At 35.4% G+C, this 20,255-nt stretch overlaps 1 protein-coding gene across 1 annotated transcript; it reads right to left on the bottom strand.

The window, feature by feature from the left end:
- Positions 1 to 5,409: 5,409 nt before the first annotated feature.
- On the bottom strand, positions 5,410 to 10,937 carry LOC136222542 (uncharacterized). Its single transcript, XM_066010306.1, has 5 exons — positions 10,871 to 10,937; positions 10,485 to 10,750; positions 9,825 to 10,045; positions 6,673 to 7,339; positions 5,410 to 5,590 (listed from the first exon to the last, which is right to left on the bottom strand). The coding sequence occupies exons 1-5, from the start codon at positions 10,935 to 10,937 to the stop codon at positions 5,534 to 5,536; spliced, it is 1,278 nt and encodes a 425-aa protein (XP_065866378.1). The 3' UTR covers positions 5,410 to 5,533.
- Between the last annotated feature and the right edge of the window lie 9,318 nt (positions 10,938 to 20,255).

The raw sequence follows: 20,255 nt of genomic DNA, 5'->3' as shown, positions 1-20,255 counted from the left end.
AATTATTGTTTGCACTTTACTAAATTTCCTGCTGTTTTAGAAGGATATACTGATGCAAATTGGGTATCTAACAATGATAAGGTGAGTTCCACCAGTGGCTATGTGTTTGCTCTAGGTGGTGGTGCAGTGTCTTGGAAATCATCCAAGCAAACCTGTATTGCTCGATCAACCATGGAATCAGAATTTATACCTCTTGAATTGGCTAGTCAAGAAGTAGAATGGTTGAGGGCTCTAGTAGCAGATGTTCCATTGTGGGGGAATTCTTCTGCACCCATTTCAATGCATTGTGATTCACATGCAGCTATCGGTACTGCGAAGAATAGTGTCTACAATGGAAAGAGAAGACATATTCGCATTAGACATGGAATTTTGAAACAACTCTTGAAGAATGGTGTAATTGCCTTAGACTATGTGAGGTCGGAAAATAATCTAGCAGATCCTTTTACCAAAGGGTTACCTAGAAGAGTTGTACTTGAGTCGTCGAGGGGAATGGGACTAAAACCTGTTGAATAAAGGAAATATGGTGGAAACCATTCGTGGTCAAACGAAGCCATATTGTCCTTGCTATGCACTATACTTCTCCCATTCCTATGGCAAATAATAGTGCGTGTGTTATCCATAGCCCGATTAAATGGTGGTTCATGATCATGGACTTGATGGATGTGTTTTGAAGGTTGAGTTACGAGAAACTCTTAATGATCTCAAATTGAGATCACATATTTGAGTGTGGAGGTGGGCCGCCTTCTATGAAAGACTTAGGCAGTCTTTCTAGAGCACTCATGAGACACAAGGTGTACGCATGACCTTCAAAAGCATTGTAATGTTTTATCGCGGAACAGCAAAAGTTTTTTAAGGTTATTTACGTGTTGTGGGGGTCTTAGATGAAGTTTTAGAAGTTCAAGAGCAATTCACTTTTAAAACGTCACTCTGTTGCCTCATCTCACTACGTATCAATTCAATCGAAAGACATTGATACTTAAGTTTTCATAACCTTATCCTACTCCTTTTATTTGCCCAGAAAATTATTTTCTTTGTATTATTTTAAAATCGTTTTTTATAAAGCCATTTGTGGGGGATTGTTAGAAAAATGGCTTTGAAAGTGTGGGGTATATTTGTCTTTAAGCACTTTGCTCTCAAGAGCACTTTTACAATCCCACATGGGAAACATACAACACTTTGAGTGGGTATATATAGAATTGGGCTTTAGAATCCTTTAAATTGTGTTAAGTGGTTTTTAGCAAATATACCACACGCGCGCGCTCGCTCGTTCGTTCGCGCGACGCCCGCCCGTCCCGACTAGACTGGGCCCGAATTTCCTTATTTATCTCCAGCTTTGAAGACACAGTTTTTCCTTTTTATCTCTTCAATCAAACTTTCTCGGCAATTAAAAATACGCTTTTGCTGTTCCATCATCTTCGACTTTGACTGCACAAGTTCGAAGGTTTCTGTGTTAACCTTGGGGAGCGACCGGAATTACAGATTGCACCTCGGTCTGCCGAAATCGCTTTCAAGGCAGTGGCCTCCGTCACGGCACAGTTCGATTTCTGTTCTTAAATTCCAATCGGTTTTTTTCGGTAACCCTTATCTATTTCCTACAATATTATATCTTATGAAAATCTACATATATTAGAAATATCATATTTTTTTAGTGAAAACTGAGAGTAGAAAATTAAAGTGATGAACATTTAAATTAGATTGACATGCTCAAACACTTTTAAAATAACCGGACCCTTATATTATTAAAGAAATAAAATAAAACAAAATCACAAGTTAAAACGACACAAAAAATACCCTAATCTTTATTTAATAGGCTAATGATGAGAGATGAAACACATAAGTAATGTAAAATCACATAGATGATTCATGAATTGATCAACAATTGCAGTGACAGTAAGCCTTTTGATTTTGGAAATGCTTGCAAAATCCACTTGTGCAGTCAGAACAATAGATTGTGCAATCAGAATCAGCTGAGCATCTTGGTCCATCACTGTTGCAACACAAAGGAGCAGAAACTATTTCACCCATCACAACCTTTGGACTATAACCATAATAATTCATATTAGAATAAATATTTCAAAAACTCTCATTTGTTCACTGTTAGTTACACTTAAATGCCTCTATTCATATCAATTTCTCTTCTTCTAACTTATTTTTATACTAAATCCTTCAGTTACTTTAAAGGAAATAAAATCATTTTATTACTTAACTACTATATATATATATATATATATATTCTATTTTATACAATTTTCTTACCATTATTGCACATGGGATTTATTTTTACTATTATTGAGGGTCTGACAGATTTCTTATGGTGTGACAATGACCAATTTTGTAATTAAGTAGGGAAATGTGACAAATTTATAAATAAAAGGAAAGAGAAATTTTTTTTATTTCTTTTCATTAAAATGCATTTTCCCGACTTTCCCAACCTCATTTTTCAAAAACTTTTATATCGTTGGACTCGTCTTAATTAGACGGTCATTTTAAGATCCCAGAAGCTCGGGTAAAAAAAAAATTTAATTCTTAACTCAAAGTGAGATTCTTTACGGTTTAGTTCCAAACCAACGGAATATGGCGATTAGGTGTGTATTTTCTGGCCAGAAAACAAAAGTGGCCAGAAAATTCTCAAAAAACTCCAAAAAATGTAAAACATTATTCTGAAAAACTTTAATTCTTGTGTCGAAATTAGGTTCCTTGCAGTTTAGTCTCAATAAATTATTGAAATATGTAAAATGGATAAAATTAAGGAAAATGAATTATTGATTTTTAAGGGTAATTTTTTTATTTTCAATAAATTTTAAGGATTAAAATTATTTTCTAAATAATATAACTAATATAAATTTGAAGATACTATATTAAATACTAAAAAACAAAAATAAAATTGAAGACGATAAATAATAAAATTGATTTGGAAGAATTGGTAAACAGATTTATTATGTTGGAACAATATAAGTATTATGATGGAACAATATAACTATTTTGTTGGAACAATTGATACACTTATTTATTCGGTTAGAACAATATAAGTATTATGTTGGAACAAATGGTACACTGATTTGGAACAATTTCGTACACTGTTGGAACAATATAAGTATTCTGTTGGAATAATTTAAGAATTCTGTTAGAACCATATAATTATTTGTTGGAACAATTGATACGCTGATTTGGAACAATTGGTACATTAATTAGAATAATTTTTACACTAATTTAGAACAACGTGCTGGCGTCCAACAATATGTGCTGGTTTTTCCAACACATAGTGCTGAAAGGTAAGACCAAAAACGTGCTCAAAAAATTTCAAATCATGTAAAACATCATTTTAAGAAACTTTAATTTTTGGCTCATTATGATTTTAACACAACAAATTGTTGAAGTATGTAAAATAGATAAAATTAAAGTTTTTCAGAATAGTGTTTTGTTTTTTCTAAAATCTTTTGAGAATTTTCAGGACACTTTTTTTCTCGCCGGAAAACGACCACCCGGATTCCGTTCAGCGGAATTTTTTTTACCTGAGGATCTCAAAATGACCGTCTAATTTAGACGAGTCTAATAGTATAAAACTTTTAGAAAAACGAGGTTAGAGAGATCAGGAAAATGTATTTTAACGAAAAGAAATAAAACAATTTGCTCATTGCCATTTTATTTACAAATTTGTCACCTTACCCTTTTCAATTATCAACAAAACGACGTAGTTTTTTTATGTCACACTCCTTGCCACACCAGAACCACTTGTCTCACTGGATCTCACCATATATATATATAGGGTGAGATCACTTATATTTAAAGTACCATATAAGCATTATTTCCACATATATATGCTTATATGCATGCATACTGCTACCTATAAATATAACTCATCAAAACCATGTCATGCATCCAATACTACCTACAAACTTTAATCCTCTCTCTTTCAAATACACTCGGGTTTTTTTAGTTGCAGGGGAAAAAGATGGAAAACAAAATAGCTACAATTTTGATTATGGTAGTGGTAATTGGGTCATTATTTGGCAAATCAGAAGCAATGAGTTTTCATAAATGCATGGAGGGTTGTTTAATTAAATGTACTATTCCGCCATGGTCAGCCGTTTGCCCTGCAAGTTGTACTGCTAAGTGCATAATCTGGGCGACTGGAACCACTGCTAATGATAACCAACGGTTTTGCACCTCTGGTTGTGCTTCCACACTCTGCTCCAAACTTATCACCCAAGACAACTATAGTAAATATTTATCTCTTTCTTCTCTTTTGGTTTCTTATATCTCCATTAATTTATTGGTTTGGTTACAACCTTTTTCATAATTTCTACTATGGTACCCGGTTTGTTCAAATGCTGGTACCACATCAGCATATAAGCAAGTGATGGAATTATAACCAAATAATCAGTGTCTATTGTCAAAAGTTTAGTAAGAAATACATATATTTTTTTGGGATTAGAGTTATATGTTGCCATGTTCAATTTATCACAGATTTGAGAAATTATGAAAGTAAAATGTTTAATATTTAGGGACTGTATTTTTTGTGGTAAATATAATTTTCTTAATTTTCTCCCAATTATGGGGTCATGGAAGTTTTAGTCCGCCCCCCTCAAAACAGTATGAAACCAGTTTAGAACGTCTCTTTTTCGTGTGAATTTTTGGTTTCATCCCCATCTAAACTTATATTTATTTATATGTTTGTTCAGATTTGGATGAAGTGGAAGGCTGCGCCAATAGTTGCTCACAATCATGCACAAAGAGTTTTTGATGGACATGAAATTGATCTTCCCCTACACAGCTATATATACATTTCCATAAAGATCTATGTTTCATCCATATTTAAAAATCTAGATATGGAGAAAATGCATTACTTATTAATATGTGTAACCTTGGTATCTTAGTTTTTTATACAGACTGGACTCTCATGTCTACAAATTAAGCATATGGTTGATCATCTTCCTATAGCTTTGTCAACTTTGGTTGTTAATTTCTATTAATAAAAGACCCATAATTTGTTTCTCCAAATTTTCTTGTTCAAATTGTAACCAACCCCAAAAGGAATCTTGAATGGTTATGATTGCCTCAAATATTTAAGGAACCATGTGGTTTGGCAATTGAGCAATGTGGTATGTTTAACACAAATCAACTTTTTTTTTTCTTTTTCAATGTTGTTATAGAAATTGATTAATTAAGGACTCTTTCATTTAAATGAATAACTTTTGAGAATTTATGGAAATATCAGAAAACAACATTTTTATTCTTAAAATACAAAAGACTTGAATTATTATTTGAAAAATACAATAGAACCAAAATGTAAATTTTCCAAAATATTGTTTTCGAACATTTCCTAGAAAAAACCAAATAACATGCAAGTTGTTACTAAGAAAATCAATCACATACTCCTAGCATAACTGATACAGATCGGGTAACGGGCGATAGTTTTCAAAATTATGAATTTCCATAAGTTTCCACAATATAGCTCTGCTCGAACCTGGGTTCGAGCCTTTTTGTCAATCATGGCCTTTTGCAGCTCCATTTCTTTCAATTGCTCTCTTTTTCAGTCATCAGGATATACTATTGATTGGGTAATTATGTTCTGAATTGATTTAGCCACCTGTCAAACATAGAAAATAAAATGTTTTAATGGGGTTAATCAGAACAGCATAATTTTATATTTGTTTGTTTGTTAGGAGGGAGTCAAGTGCACCTAAGAGGATTGCATGAAAGCCACTTGCGCAGCCCTTTTATTGGGCATGAGATAAGGATTAACTACAACATGTCATTAGAGACACATTTCATTTGGAGTGAAATATTTCAAACATAATTTAGTTTTTTATGTTGTCATTTTATGGTCAAATTAACATGGTTTCTAATAATTGATGGCTCTTTTCTGTTGAAACATGTTAGTTTCTAAGTTTAATATATTTTTAGTCTCAGAAAAATTGAATGTTAACTTATTTTAAGTAATCTATTAGTCCAGGGAAAATGTATTAAACTAGACTTAAAGTTTTTATGGAAGTATCAATTTAGGCTTCACGTACAAAATAATACTAATGCAGGTTTAATGTTTAAAAGAGAGTATTAATTTAGGCTCGATAACGAAATGTGACATGCCATTCATATTAATCCATTAAGTTCTGGCTTCTCTCTCCATATACAATTGAAAGATCTTAACTGAATAATATGAATAACGGGTCACGTTTTGCTATCAATATCTAAATTGGTACATTTTTTTAAACGTTAAGTATATCTTGGTGTTATTTTGTACATGGAGCCTAAATTTATAATTTTGTAAAAACCTTAAGCCTATTTTGATACCTTATCCCTAATGGTGAAGATGCATTAAGCCTAGTTCCTAATATTAGTACATATTATTTTGATCTAGTTTTAAAAAATAAATTTTATCTATATCCAAAAAAATCCACTTGTGCATGTGTCAGTTTCCAAAAATTTGTCATTAAGTTTCTGGTTCTAAAATAGATATCTGTGCAGAATCCAAACTACTATGCTCTGTTTGGCGAATATTGAATGTCTAAGTTGAACCTATTATACATGACTACTTATTTTCTTCTTCCGCCTTTCTCCGGCCGAACCAGCACTCATATGATTAATTGAATCACAAAATCCGGTTGATATCACCGTTAAAATTAAGAACATCTAAATTAAAAATTGAAACAAAACAATAACCAGTTATACCTGCTCCGGGCGAAGGAACACAATACTCCCAAGAACGATCACATTTCCACACTGATCCAACGTCTTAGCAAACTCAACACCTTCAATTTCGTTTCCACACTCCTCAACACAGATCTGAATGAACTCGTGATATTGAATTGAGCTTTCAGGAATTTGCCTAAGCTTCAATTTCAGCTTCTCCATCTGAGACAGCCTCAAGATTTTCCTGGCTTCTTCAACCGATATTCTGAAATGATTTAGATCTATAGCCTCTGATTCCTTCGCCGGAGTCGAAAGAACTAGTCCATCGAACCGGATTCCATCTCCAGTGATGCTTTTGAGTCTCTCCTTCAGCTTCTCCCCGACAGGCATGGAAAGGAACTTAGGCAGCTGGTTAATTGATCTCCGGTGAAGGAAACGACGGAAAAATCCTCTCTCTGTGGATTCCGGCGAGTTGAGATACTCTTTGTGGAAGTTTGATTTGGCTGCATTTGGGGGTACCGTGGGTTGTAATGAGGGAGGGGAAGAGATTGGAGAATGTTGAAGAGACACTGCCGTGTAACTTCCTGAGAGACGCTTCGAGAACAATTTACAAAGCGCCAATGATGAAGAAGAAAAAGCAGAGGGCTGAGTTTGACAGCCAGAAACGTTTTTTGGATGAGCTGATGGAGAAAGACGGAGGCTGAGACTGTCTTTTATAAGGTAGAAATATGAAATACAGCAGAGAATCTTTCATTTTCAATTTCAAGATAAATGTTTTTATTTTTTTTAGGGCCAGGTGAGAAGAATCAGACCAGTTATGACGTTATATTTCAACATCGTCCTTTTGTTCTTTAACCATTGAGTGATACCACTAAATTACTTTATTTTTATTGATTAAGGTTTTTATAAATTTTTAGATGCCCGGTGCATTATGCGTCCCCGCTAAGCGAGGGTCCGGAGAGGGGTCTTGTGCATTACCCGTGACCTTCAGTCACACGACAACAACGTTTTACGGTTGCGTCAAGGCTCACCCTCTTTTTAGATGGATAATTTATTAAATTTATAATTTGTTAAATTTGTAATATTTTTTGTTTTATTTATTGATTATTAACTGATAAGGATACCCTAGGTAAAAGGACGGGTACAAGTAATTAAAAAATAAACGGATAAGGGTTTAAGATTTACACTATTCGCAAGTACTGTACCCTTACCATCCATATTATGAATCAAACCTTGAAATAGAAAGTTACCATCATATAGTAGTATCTGATTGGGCGGTGTACTTCACGCGTAGTTATATTCATAGGGTTTGTAGGTTCTGATTATAATAGGACTATTCGTATCCTATATAAAAGTGTATGAAACTAGTATGAGACATATATGAGAATACCCATAGGGTATCCGTTATAAATCTTTTATATATTAAAAAATATCATTGATTTTTAGATGTAAGATGTGAGATTCAAACCCCAACTTTTTGTTTTTTAACCATTGAACGATATCATTAAACATAATTTATTCTTATTGATTAAGGTTCAATTTGTTCAACTTTTAGCTGGATGATTATTAAATTTATACTTTGTTGAATTTGTAATATTTTTTGTTTTATTTATTGATTAACGGGTAAGGGTATCCCGAATTAAATGTGACGGGTATGAGATGCAAAAAAGTTACCGATTAGGAAAATGTGACGATTACGGATAATTAAAAAATAAACGGGTAAGAGTTTGAGATTGACCATACCTATGGGTAGTAGTTAAGTGTTGACATCCCTGGTTCTCATACACAGGCACAACTGACCATAAGCTTTAGGTGAGCAAAAGACAAAGATATCGTTACCAGATACCACCTTCCTCGGATATACATGGAATAAAAAAAGGATAAGCAAACTTAATTTTTTTAATATAAGATTGAAATTTGCCCTCCAAAATAATATATTAATAGAAATTTACTTCGTAACGGTTTAAATCCGAATCTATTTTATTCTTATATAATAAAAGAACCTGACCATAAGAAAAACCTTGATTTACAATTATTTAAATATTAGATTGTACCTTTTTCAAAAAAAAAAATCCCACGAAAAAATTAGATTGTACATTCTAAATATTAATTATGTTAAAAGATTTTTAAAAAGATTTGTAAGGTGTTATTAATATAGTTTAATTTCTTTTATTAAATATTAACAACTAAATTTGTTATATATATATATATATATATATATATATATATGTTGTTTGTCTCTTCTCCATAAGAGTGCTTATATTTTTTAGGTAAGAATGTTTTTTGCAACTGCCTTTCATAAACTTAACTTCCTATATTTCACTTCCGCAACTTTTTCTTTCTCGTCGTTTTTCTCCTGCTATATTCATTGTCTTATCCTTCCATTATTCAATCCTGATGGAATCTAGTTTAGTCAATCTCTACATCAATGACAGTAAATACGACGACATCCACCTGGGTTTCATAATACATTTAAATTAATCCTTATATAATATAGAATTCAAATATGAATATGGCATTATGTACTAGTCTCTTGGGGATCCACACTTTTCTTCAGAACTTTTACTACTTGATATGATACGATCAACTTGCTCTTAATTGACATATACAATTTAAGCCTATCAAGTTTTTGGTACCGTTGTCCGTGACTAGTTTATTTTTGAATAAGGATAGGCGGACTAACAGAGGAGAACTCAGGACATCCCAACTAGGTCGGAACCCCCTGAAGAACCCCCGAAGCCAGCGCCAAATTTATTAAAGAGAAACAAAAAAATAATAAATAAAGAATACAAATGAAGCTGCCTAAGCGAAACAGTAATTGTGCCGTCCCGTAAGGTTCCAAAAGAAATCAGAAAGTCAGAAACTAGGGAGCTCATCCCACAAAATAGGAGCATCAGTTGTTCTACCGTAATTAGCTAGTGAGTCAGCAATCTTATTTCCTTCCCTGTAAATGTGTGAATCAACCAAAGCAGACGAGCTGAGATGTTGCAGGCAGTAATACCAATCCGGCTGAAGAGACCAAGGGACACTCTTAGTGCGACCACGTATAATCCCAACCACGTATGTTGAGTCACTCTCAAGCCATATTTGGGTCCATCCTCGCGATATTGCCATCTTGATCGCGTATACCGCAGCTGTAAGCTCATCGACATAGGGGAAGGTGGGATCGAAGGCGGAGGTTGCCAGCAGACCTGGATAATCCGAGGAGAATGTCGAAAGCTAATCCCAATACCAAGCTCACCCAGCAGCTGTTTTTCAACCATTGAGTTCCCGCCAGAGCCAAATCTGAAGCTCGCGACTTCCCGAATAGATTGCCAAAGCTTTCGCAAACACCTGAAAATGCTAGGTTGTTGGTCTTCAAAGCAGAGCTTGTTTCTGGCCGTCCAAAGGATCCTAATTGCGCTAACAATGGCTGCGGACCAAAGGACCATTACTTGTGAGCTGAACCGCTGTGTGGAGGCACATTGAATCAGATCGACAAGATTGGTAGCCATGATCTGTCGACCAAAGAAGGAGCTAATTCCTCTCCAAATTTCAGCCGCAAAACGACAAGTGACAAGGATGTGATCAATTGATTCAGTGGCAGCCGTACAAAGAAAACACCGAGAGACAATGTTCATACCTCTCATACGGAGCATGTTATGGGTAGGAAGATCACCGCGAAGAGCCCTCCAACATGTTAACGACCTGGACGGCGGGATCTGTTTTCTCTAAATAAATTTGCACCAAGGCGGAACGCTACTAGGTGGACTAAGCCATTCATAAAACAGCTTTGTGGTAAAGGTACCTATCACCGAGGGGGTCCAAATGCAGGTGTCTATTGTCTCATGTCCTCGTCTGATCTGCCTTACGCAATCAGCAACGTCGCGAGGCATATTGGGTAGATTTTCCCAACCAGTATTGAGCATGTAATCATCTACCTTGTCAAGACATCGCTTAAGCTCCTTCAGCGGAATACCAACCCATGTTGCAATAGTCAGATTGATCCATGCACTATTCCAGAAGTTCGGTTGTGAACGCCTTCCAATCCACCAGAAGCAATCGGATGTCAGGATGCAAAAAGCACTTTTAATGGAAATCCAAACCGAGTAATTCGTTACCATCTCTCGTGGAATTCCTGCAATTAGAAACCTAGAGCGAAGCAACCTGTAGCAAAATCAGTCTGATTGAATGATCCCCCATGCCAATTTCCCGAGCAAAGATTTGTTAAGCCTCCCCAAACCTAGAGCAAAGCAACCTGTAGCAAAATCAGTCAGATGTGCACTTGCAGCACTAGGAATATCTATGGGATTTGCGTTAGACATGCCGAATCTTCACAAGATCTTCTGAATATAGCCCTTTTGTGACAGAAAAAGTTTCCTTTTGCTTCTGTCGCTGTAAATTTCTATTCCCAGAATTTTCCGAGCTGCACCCAAATCCTTCATCTCGAATTCTGCGCTGAGAAGACCCTTCAACTTCTGAATGTCATACTTCTTCCTTGCAGCTATCAACATGTCATCTACATACAACACCAGATAGATAAAAGACTCATCTTCCAGTTTATTGTAATAGACACAACAGTCATATGGGCTCCTGGTGTAGCCCAGCTGCATCATGTAGCTGTCAAACCTCTTATACCACTGCCTGGGAGACTGCTTAAGTCCATACAAGGACTTCTTTAACTTGCAAACATAATTCTCCTTTCCAGGAATCTGGAAACCATCTGGTTAGGTCATGTAGATCTCTTCCTCCAAATCTCCATGCAGAAAGGCTGTCGTTACATCAAGTTGCTCAAGCTCCAAATCCTGATGTGCAACTATAGCTAGCAACACTCTAATAGAGGTGTGTCTGACTACTGGTGAGAATATTTCATTATAATCCACTTCATCTCTTTGATTGAAACATCTAGCAACAACTCTAGCCTTATACTTGACTCCCTCTGCAGGTGATATCCCTTCCTTCATCTTGAGAACCCACTTGCAAGTAATAATCTTTCTCCCTGGAGGTGGTATGACTAAATCCCATGTTTGATTCTTATGAAGGGACTCCATCTCATCTCCCATAACAGCAAAGCCATTTCTCAAAATCGGCACCTGAAATAGCTTCCTGGTAAGTTGATGGTTCACGAGTGTCCACCTCTTCAGCAACCTATAGTGCATAGCCCACCATGTCCTCATACCTCTTAGGTGGCCTAACTCCAACCCTCCTTGGTCGATCTTGAGCTAAGCTACGATGTGTAGCTTCAGATGGTTGAGAAACTGATGGTGTAGATTCTGGTAGCTCTATTTCTGCTTCTAACTCTTGTTCCTTCAAGCCACTCTCACTCTGTATGACCTGAAACTCCACCTGTTTATCAATGCTATCAATTTCTGTTGCAGTTGTAGGCTTCACAATGGGTCTAAGCACAGATTTTTCGTCAAAGACTACATTTCTGCTCAAAATGACCCTTTTCTTTGATGGAGACCAGATCCTGAAGCCTTTAACTCCATCTCCATAGCCTACGAACACTTCCTTCTTGGCTCTTAGCTCTAGCTTACCCTCGTTAACATGATAGTAAACTGTGCACCCAAAAGCTTTCAAATTTGAGTAATCAGCCACCTTTCCTGACCACATTTCTATAGGCGTCTTGAGTTGTATGCCAGTGTGTGGTCCGCGGTTAATCAAATAACATGAATGTGTTCACCGCTTCAGCCCAGAATCTTCTTTCTAACCCAACATACGAGAGCATGCACCTCACCCTCTCTAGTAATGTCTGGTTCATTCGTTCAGCTACACCATTCTGTTGCGATGTATTCCTGACTGTGTGATGCCGAGCAATCCCTTCATCCTTACAGAACTGATCAAACTCAGACAAACAGAATTCCAGACCATTATCATTTTGCAGCCTCTTTATCTTCTTTCCTGTTTGGTTTTCCACCAATGCTTTCCACTGCTTGAAATTCTTGAAAGCTTCACTTTTATGCTTCATCATGATGACCCAAGTCATTCTTAAATAATCATCAATCAGAGACATAAAATATCTGTGACCTCCCAAAGACTCAACTCGAGATGGACCCCAATAATCAGAGTGGATGTAATCAAGTGTGTCTTTTGTTATGTGAATAGCTTTGGGAAACTTGCTGCGATGTAGTTTCCCAAAGACACAGTGTTCACAAAGCTCCAGACTCATGACCTTATGACCATCAAGAAGATCATCCTTTGATAGAATCTGCATCCCTCTTTCGTCCATATGACCAAGTCTCATATGCCATATCTTTGTCATATCCTCCTAGTCAATCTCTGACGATGCAGCATTAGCTGAACCTGTAACAGTGGAACCTTGCAAGAAATACAAAGAACCATGCTTCACACATTTCAGAATCACATCAGAACCTTTATAGACATGTAGAACTCCATCTTTTCCTGACCAGCTGAGACCCCTGCTGTCTAACAGACTCATAGATATTAGATTCTTCATCATCAATGGAACATGCCTGACTTCGTTCAACGTGCAGAACTTACCATCATGTGTCCTCAACTTGATCGAGCCTATTCCAACTGCTTTGCAGACATGACTATTAGCCATTGAAATGCTACCTCCATCTACCTGCTTATAAGTTGAAAACCACTCTCTCCTTGGAAAAATATGATAAGATGCTCCAGAATCAAGAACCCACACATCAGAGTGATGAGTGTGTCCATCAGCAACTAGAGCAATATCATTTTCAGAGTTGCTGTCGCCATCTGCTACAGCAGCAGAATCTGGTTGATTTTCTGATTTCTTCTTCTTCTTTGGACAGTCAGTTTTCCAATGTCCTTTCTCCTTGCAGTAATTACAGGTGTCATCTGGCTTGGGACCCTTTGAGAACGGCTTCTTAGACTTCTTCTTTCCACCGTTTCCCTTTCCCTTACAGCCACTGGCAAACAGTCCAGAGGCATGATTATCTGCACATGTATTGCTCGCCTTATAGCGCAACTCTCTGCTATGAAGAGATGACCTAACTTCTTCCAGAGTCACAGAATCTTTACCAACAATAAATGATTGAACAAAATTCTCATATGAAAGCGGTAAAGACACCAACAGAATCAAAGCAGCATCTTCATCTTCAATTTTCACATCAATATTACGTAATTCTAATAATAATGTGTTCAATTGATCTAAATGATCCCTAAGTTGCGTACCTTCCTACATTCGCAGGCCAAACAGACGTTGTTTCAGAAGAAGTTTGTTCGTTAGAGATTTCGTCATGTATAAGCTCTCTAACTTCATCCACAGACCGGCAGCAGTCTCTTCGTTTGAGACCTCAGTGATGACGTCATCTGCGAGGCACAACATAATTGTTGAATGTGCCTTTTCTTCCAGAATCGTCATCTCAGCAGTGACTTCTCCCGTTGCCTTCTTCAACGGCGTCCACAGACCTTGTTGTTTTAACAAAGCCCGCATCTTGATCTCCCATAGATTGAAACTATTTCTCCCAGTAAACTTTTCGATTTTCACGTTCATCGCAGACATCTTTCTCTCTAGAAAACAAAACCCCGATCGGAAACCGAAATCTCTGATAGCAGTTTGTTGTGCGGAATTAATGAAAGATAAATAAACAAGCAATCGAAAAACACAGATTTACGTGGTTCACCAACGTTGTGTTGGCTAGTCCACGGGCAGAAAGAGAATAGTATTATTAGGAGGCGAAAAATTAGATTACAATGATTAGGTTACATAATGGGGTATTTATAATACCCAATCTAACATAATCCCACTAGGAACCCATGATCCTAATCCCACTAGGAACCCATGATCCCAATCCCAATCCAACTAGGAGCCCATGATCCTAATCCAACTAGGAATCCGAAACCCAATCCTACTCCGAATAGGAAACAGGATATACTGATTCAAGGCATTACGACACTCCCCAAAAGAGATTTGAAAGGGCATTTTTGTAATTAACTTTTATTTGCTACGGTTTTTGTACATGAATAATTTTGTTTATATATTTCAAAATTTAGTAACTTCTTTTATTTAATTTAATAGATTTTTATGTATTTCCTTTATCAACACTTAGGTTTAATTGTAATTTTGTAAGATAATGATGAAATTTGATCCTAACATTTCTTTTAAAATTGCAAATTTGGCCTTAACTTATGAAATAGATCAAATTTAATCATAAAATTTCCAAACGAGATCAATTTTACCTTTAAGTTACTAAACATTTGAAAAAGCTGGTTTGACTACTATTTAATTGTCATATCACACATTCCAAACAAGTTTGTTGATAAATTGAAACACTCTCATACGCTTTTCGTTATTTGCAATTATATTTGTAACACAACAAAAGAGTAGACATATTCACAATTGTGATTAACATGTTTGTGGTGGACTTAGTTGTTATCTTGTTTAACATATTTTTTATAATGTATTAGTAACACATTAAATATCTTAACCATAATTGGTGTTTAGAAGGTCTGTCAATCTTTAACGTAAAGCTAATATTGATCTTTCTCAGGAACTTTAGTCTTAAATTTTGACAATTTCATAAGTTAGAGCTAAATTTTTATTTAACCAAAAGGTTAAGTGCAAATTTGGCATTTATATCTAATTTTTCAATACCATACACTCTTTTTATCTATTTCTTACAAATTTACTTAATTACATACTTCAAATATTATACAAGGAAAATAAAGCCATTTTGGTTTGTGATAATTTAAAGATTATAAAATCTCTCATGATAGAATAAGAGTATTGCTATATACCGCAACTTTTTTTTCATCCACCGCACCCTTTTGACATTTATACTCTCCTCATTATTTCTTTTCAAAAACTCAAATTTTTTTTTCTCTCTTTCTCTCCCAAGCCTAAAAACCCGAATTTGACGAAAATGGACTCGAGCATCCCTGAAGACCATGATTTCGAACACAAGGTAATCATACGATATAAATTTAAATTAAAATTTCGTTTTATAAATTTTGAATTTTTTTTTACGGATTTGGCCTAAACGGACGGCGCATGCCGCTCGTCCTCAGACCGAACGGATGAACTACCCGTTCGACCTGCGGATGAGCGGCATGCGCCGCCCGTTTGACCTGCGGAACGAGCGGAACGAGCAGCGCGCATGGCCCGTTCCACCTACGGAACGGGCGGCACGCTGCACTCGTTCTGCCGTGGGACGGGCAGGCTGCCCGTTTAGACCTAATTTGCCCCATTTTTTGCTTTTTAACAGGGCAGTCTGTCCGTTTAGCCTATACGAGCCCCGAATAAGCTCGGAATTTTGTAATTTTTAACGTGAAGGCTGCCCGAATAAGCCCTAAATTTATATTTTTTAATTTTTACGCCTATTGTTATTACCTATTATGCACCCGAATGCCATTTTTTTTACATTTTTGCGCGTATTTTTAATACATATTATGAATTTTTTATATATTCAGGAACCGTTAGAAGATTGGCAACCGGACGGCATTGATTACAGTTCCCGTTTTATAACGGACATCGTTTTCCCTTCTTGTGAAAATGTTGTTACTTGGGCAAAACTGGTAGCTATTCGAATTGGGTTTGAGATTATAATATCTTCGCATAAACATGGTGGAAAGCAAAAGCAATTGAGATGTTCACGGGGTGAACGCTATAGAGGGAAAACAGATGATGCAGGGTTAATAAGAAAAACTAAAACTAAAGCGTGCAGGTGTAAATTTGAGATTATTGCCTATCAACGGTTAGGCCTTACTGGTTGGGGGATAAAGGCTAAGGCTGGATTAACTGGTCAGCACAATCATTGGTTACGTGTGTATCTAAATTAATTGTTCGTGATATGAGTTCGGCTAAAGCAAAGCCTTGTGCTATTTTAGTAGCCGTTAAAGAAAAGCATCCCGAAGATGAGTTAGAGCATACCACATTTAGTTAAATGAATAACGGCAACCACATTTACTTAAATGAATAACTGCAATAACAGTATTTTTTGTACAATGACATGAGATTTGCTTGATTCACGTTATAATATAATGAAATTAGCTTTTCTCTACATATAACAACTCAGACGGAACATCATTTATAGCCGACACACCTATTCATTAATTAACATAAATATTATCATTTAAGAAAACATTAATTTCCATTATAAAGAGAGGAACAATACCATTCATGTTCCACGTTTTGAATACCACTAAAAATCATGCAAAAAACACAGAATGGAACAACTAAGATCAAATTGATTACAATGAAAAACTTTTCCCACATTTGACCCAAACAAAATCTCTCAAGGCAAAGTCCTCTCTCTTATAAACATCCTTCTTGTTCTTTCTTTGTGGTTTAGATGCATTAATATGTTAATGCAACTTTGCTCTTGATTTTCATTCTTTTATTACCATCTTCAATCTCAACTACCTCCATTCCCCGAATCCAACTCCAAGAACATCCATCTTTTATGTGATTTTTAACTCCAATCATATTTTCAATCTTCTAAGCAATCTGAACCAAAAACATTTGAATAATTTAGTAAATTTACACGTATTTAGCTTTCAATGAGCTCTAAAGCATTCAAAAATAAATTTTAACTTTAAACAAGTTGAATACACTGTCTAAGACTATATTTTCGTCCAAACAATACAGCTCACCCAGATAAAACTCGTCTCCCCTTAATAAATGAAATACATACTTAAATATGCAATTAATCGTTTAATTTCATTGTTTGGTTAGTGCTTTTGAAAGCATACTACACCGTTCCTCAGTGATGTTGTCTCACTGAGGATAGCAATTACTTAGTGATACTCAAACCAATGCATTCTTCCTTGACAAATCAATCCATTGTATAAGCAAACTCACCTCTAGTTTCACCAGCACATGCATAGGCAAAGCTGAAGATAGACAATCTCCACAACAATTTGCACAATAATATCATCCCATAGTCGAGCAAGTGAAAACTCCATATGAACATTTTTGTGAACCATATTCTTTTTTATGTACAAAAAATTTGGCAAATTTAGGCAAAGTACTTTCTTCTCCTAGAATAATATCATCAAGATAAATGAGATATTTCTTTGGCTTCAACAGAAAGTGCATCATCATCATCTGTGTCCTTGTGATCGTTGTCATTGTCATTGTTATCATTATAATCATGCCAAGCAGTGCTAGAATCATCAGCATACAACTTTGCAACAGACCTGGTATTAGCATCTGTTAACAGAAGTGCGACTTGATTTCTCTTGATGATTTCAGTTAGCAGTTTCTCAAAAGGCATATGCCCTTTGATTCAGACTCTTGCACCGTCTCTACTGGAATTTTGAGAACAGGAGCTTTATGCTGTAAGCCAGAAGGTATTTCCCTGTGGTTATATTGAGATTGAATAAATTGTGTTTCCAATGCGTGTGCTTGATTCGTATGGTTGTGTTAAAGGATGTTTGGCCAGCAGCCCCATTTCATAAATTAATCGGTTGGAGTACAACAGGCACCAAATTGCCTCTCCAGATCACAGGGTAAGATTCAGTTACCACTGGAAGCACCTGTTTGCTTTTACTGGGTACTAGATTAGCAGCTCGAGCTGCATGAACAGTTCCATATCTTTCTCTGCACCAAGAATTATTGCCATGAACTAGAGCATAATTTACCTTTGATGAATGTAGACTTTTGGTAAGCTTTACCTTCTGCATTTTATCACTTTCTTCAAATGGAGTACATGGAGATTAATAGGATTAGTATTTACAAGCAAAATAGGTTCACAAACCATTTCCAACAGTTTTATTCATCTTCCACTTCTGCAGTAATTGCAATTAGATTTTGACTTTGAAAGGAAGGGTTTACTGAAGAACTGCAATTAGAAATCTTCACAACTTTATTGAATTTTCTTAAAGTAGAAACCCCATTAGATGTATTATCCATGAGTGAAGGTATGAAATCCTTATATTTGTAGTCATCTGTTTTGTCATCAGAATTGTTTCCATTTCAGAAGTTTGTTGAGGTGAAAGCCCTATATAACCCATATCAAAGTCAGATTAGCAGGCAGAATATAAGACTTATAGTATATTACTCTAATTTTTTATATTATTCTAAGAATTCATAACTGCAATATGTAAGAATCAAAACTTCAGAATAAGGTAATAAGTCAGAACATTAGTAGAAGGCTTATTTGTTGTTTTCATCGTCTGTTCATCGCTTTAAGCAACTTATTTACTTTTAGTATTTCTTAAACTAACTTCCAAACATCCTAAAGCACTTCAAATTAATTCCTCAAATCTATCTCAATTGATTGCTGCATTAATTAGTATCTTAATGTAAATAAACCAGTGGAAAGGAAAACCTAAATTGACTAATCCTTTAATTGGACCAAAATCAAACTGTGTTACTATCTATCAACACAGAACAGCAAAAATATGATCGCCCAGGGCCAGAACTGAGTTAAGTTGCCAAGTATAGAAATGGTGACAATAAAGCAATAAATTCATCATTGGCAGGAGACTCATCATTGGTATGGTATCCTGAAAGTAACTGAAATTCATCACAAAAAGGTACCCATACACCAAAGGCAGTAAAGAATATAACAAAAGTTTATACTATTATTATATATATATACATCAATTGCTATGTGAAGAACTATTCTGATTGCTAAGCCTTTACATCTAAGAACTCACAAAATATGACATTTTATTTATTCTTGGTAGGTAAAACATAAGAGGGGATTTGAGCAAGTTCAAATACAAACCACTTAGACCAAGTTCATGATGCCAAAAGATTCAAAACATATTATATCAAATAGTAAAGAAAATGAGCAAAAAAAAAAAAAATTAATAATAAATAATAAATTTGTTATATACTAATATGCATAAATTTAAAAATGTTTGTGTATATATAAATTTAGATTTGTAAACTGATCAGAAAACAAAATGAACCAATCAATAAAACCAAATATTCCGAAACAAAAACTTCATGTTTAGGATAAATAACAAATTAGTAATTTTAAACCTCAACTTACTTGTAGGAATGTTTTCGCCGGCGACATTCTGCAATTAGGGCTGGAATATCCTTCTTTACATAGGAATATATTGACTTTTATTTTTTCGCTGTTATTTTTCCTGCACCCATTCTCAAATATAAGCAGCTAATTTATCAAAGAATGCTTGCAGAATTCTATTTTGAGATTTGATGGAAATGATTGTTCATTATAGATAACATCTAGTAAATATATTTACAATTATCTTAGGTGTTACTATGATGAGATTCAGATTAAATGATACAATATTTACTTCCATTAGTTATGGAAATTAGTAGAAAAACAGGATCAAAAACCTGTAATCTGCGGAAACTATCACTAGGGTTGTCTGGAAGCTGCTCAATTCCATTCCTACTTCCCCAAATACAGTTTTCTGCTTTGAAGAAACTAGGTAGAAATCAGGTTCCTTTTTCTTCATTCTTGTTCAATGACAAACAGATACGTTTCCTATACAATCAACATATGCAAATCAAAATTAAACAAACAAGAAAACAAAAACTGAACATATCAAGTTTAAAATTAGTTAGAATTCTCATCGTGGAAGAAAAACTAATTAGAGATAACAAAGCCTTACTCTTCAAGGAGAGAGAGAGAAAGATAGAGTCAACCTTGTCTTCTTCTTTGCATGGATTAGGTTTTCAGGATGTTTAAGGATTCCATGCAAACTCATTTCTCTGTAAAACAATCTAGAAG

Source organism: Euphorbia lathyris, chromosome 3 (assembly GCF_963576675.1).
Source record: "Euphorbia lathyris chromosome 3, ddEupLath1.1, whole genome shotgun sequence".
Classification (NCBI taxonomy): Eukaryota; Viridiplantae; Streptophyta; class Magnoliopsida; order Malpighiales; family Euphorbiaceae; genus Euphorbia; species Euphorbia lathyris.
The sequence above is the reverse complement of the archived record's forward strand: the minus strand, read 5'-3'. Positions and strand labels throughout refer to the sequence as shown.

Coding starts and splice junctions, on each gene's coding strand:
- LOC136222542 (XM_066010306.1), bottom strand. CDS start 10,937: ATGTCTAACGCAAATCCCATAGATATTCCTAGTGCTGCAAGTGCACAT. Junction 10,751..10,870: donor TCTGACTGATTTTGCTACAG/GTTGCTTTGCTC, acceptor TTCTAATTGCAG/GAATTCCACGAGAGATGGTA. Junction 7,340..9,824: donor ATTCTCCTCGGATTATCCAG/GTCTGCTGGCAA, acceptor TATAAAAGACAG/TCTCAGCCTCCGTCTTTCTC.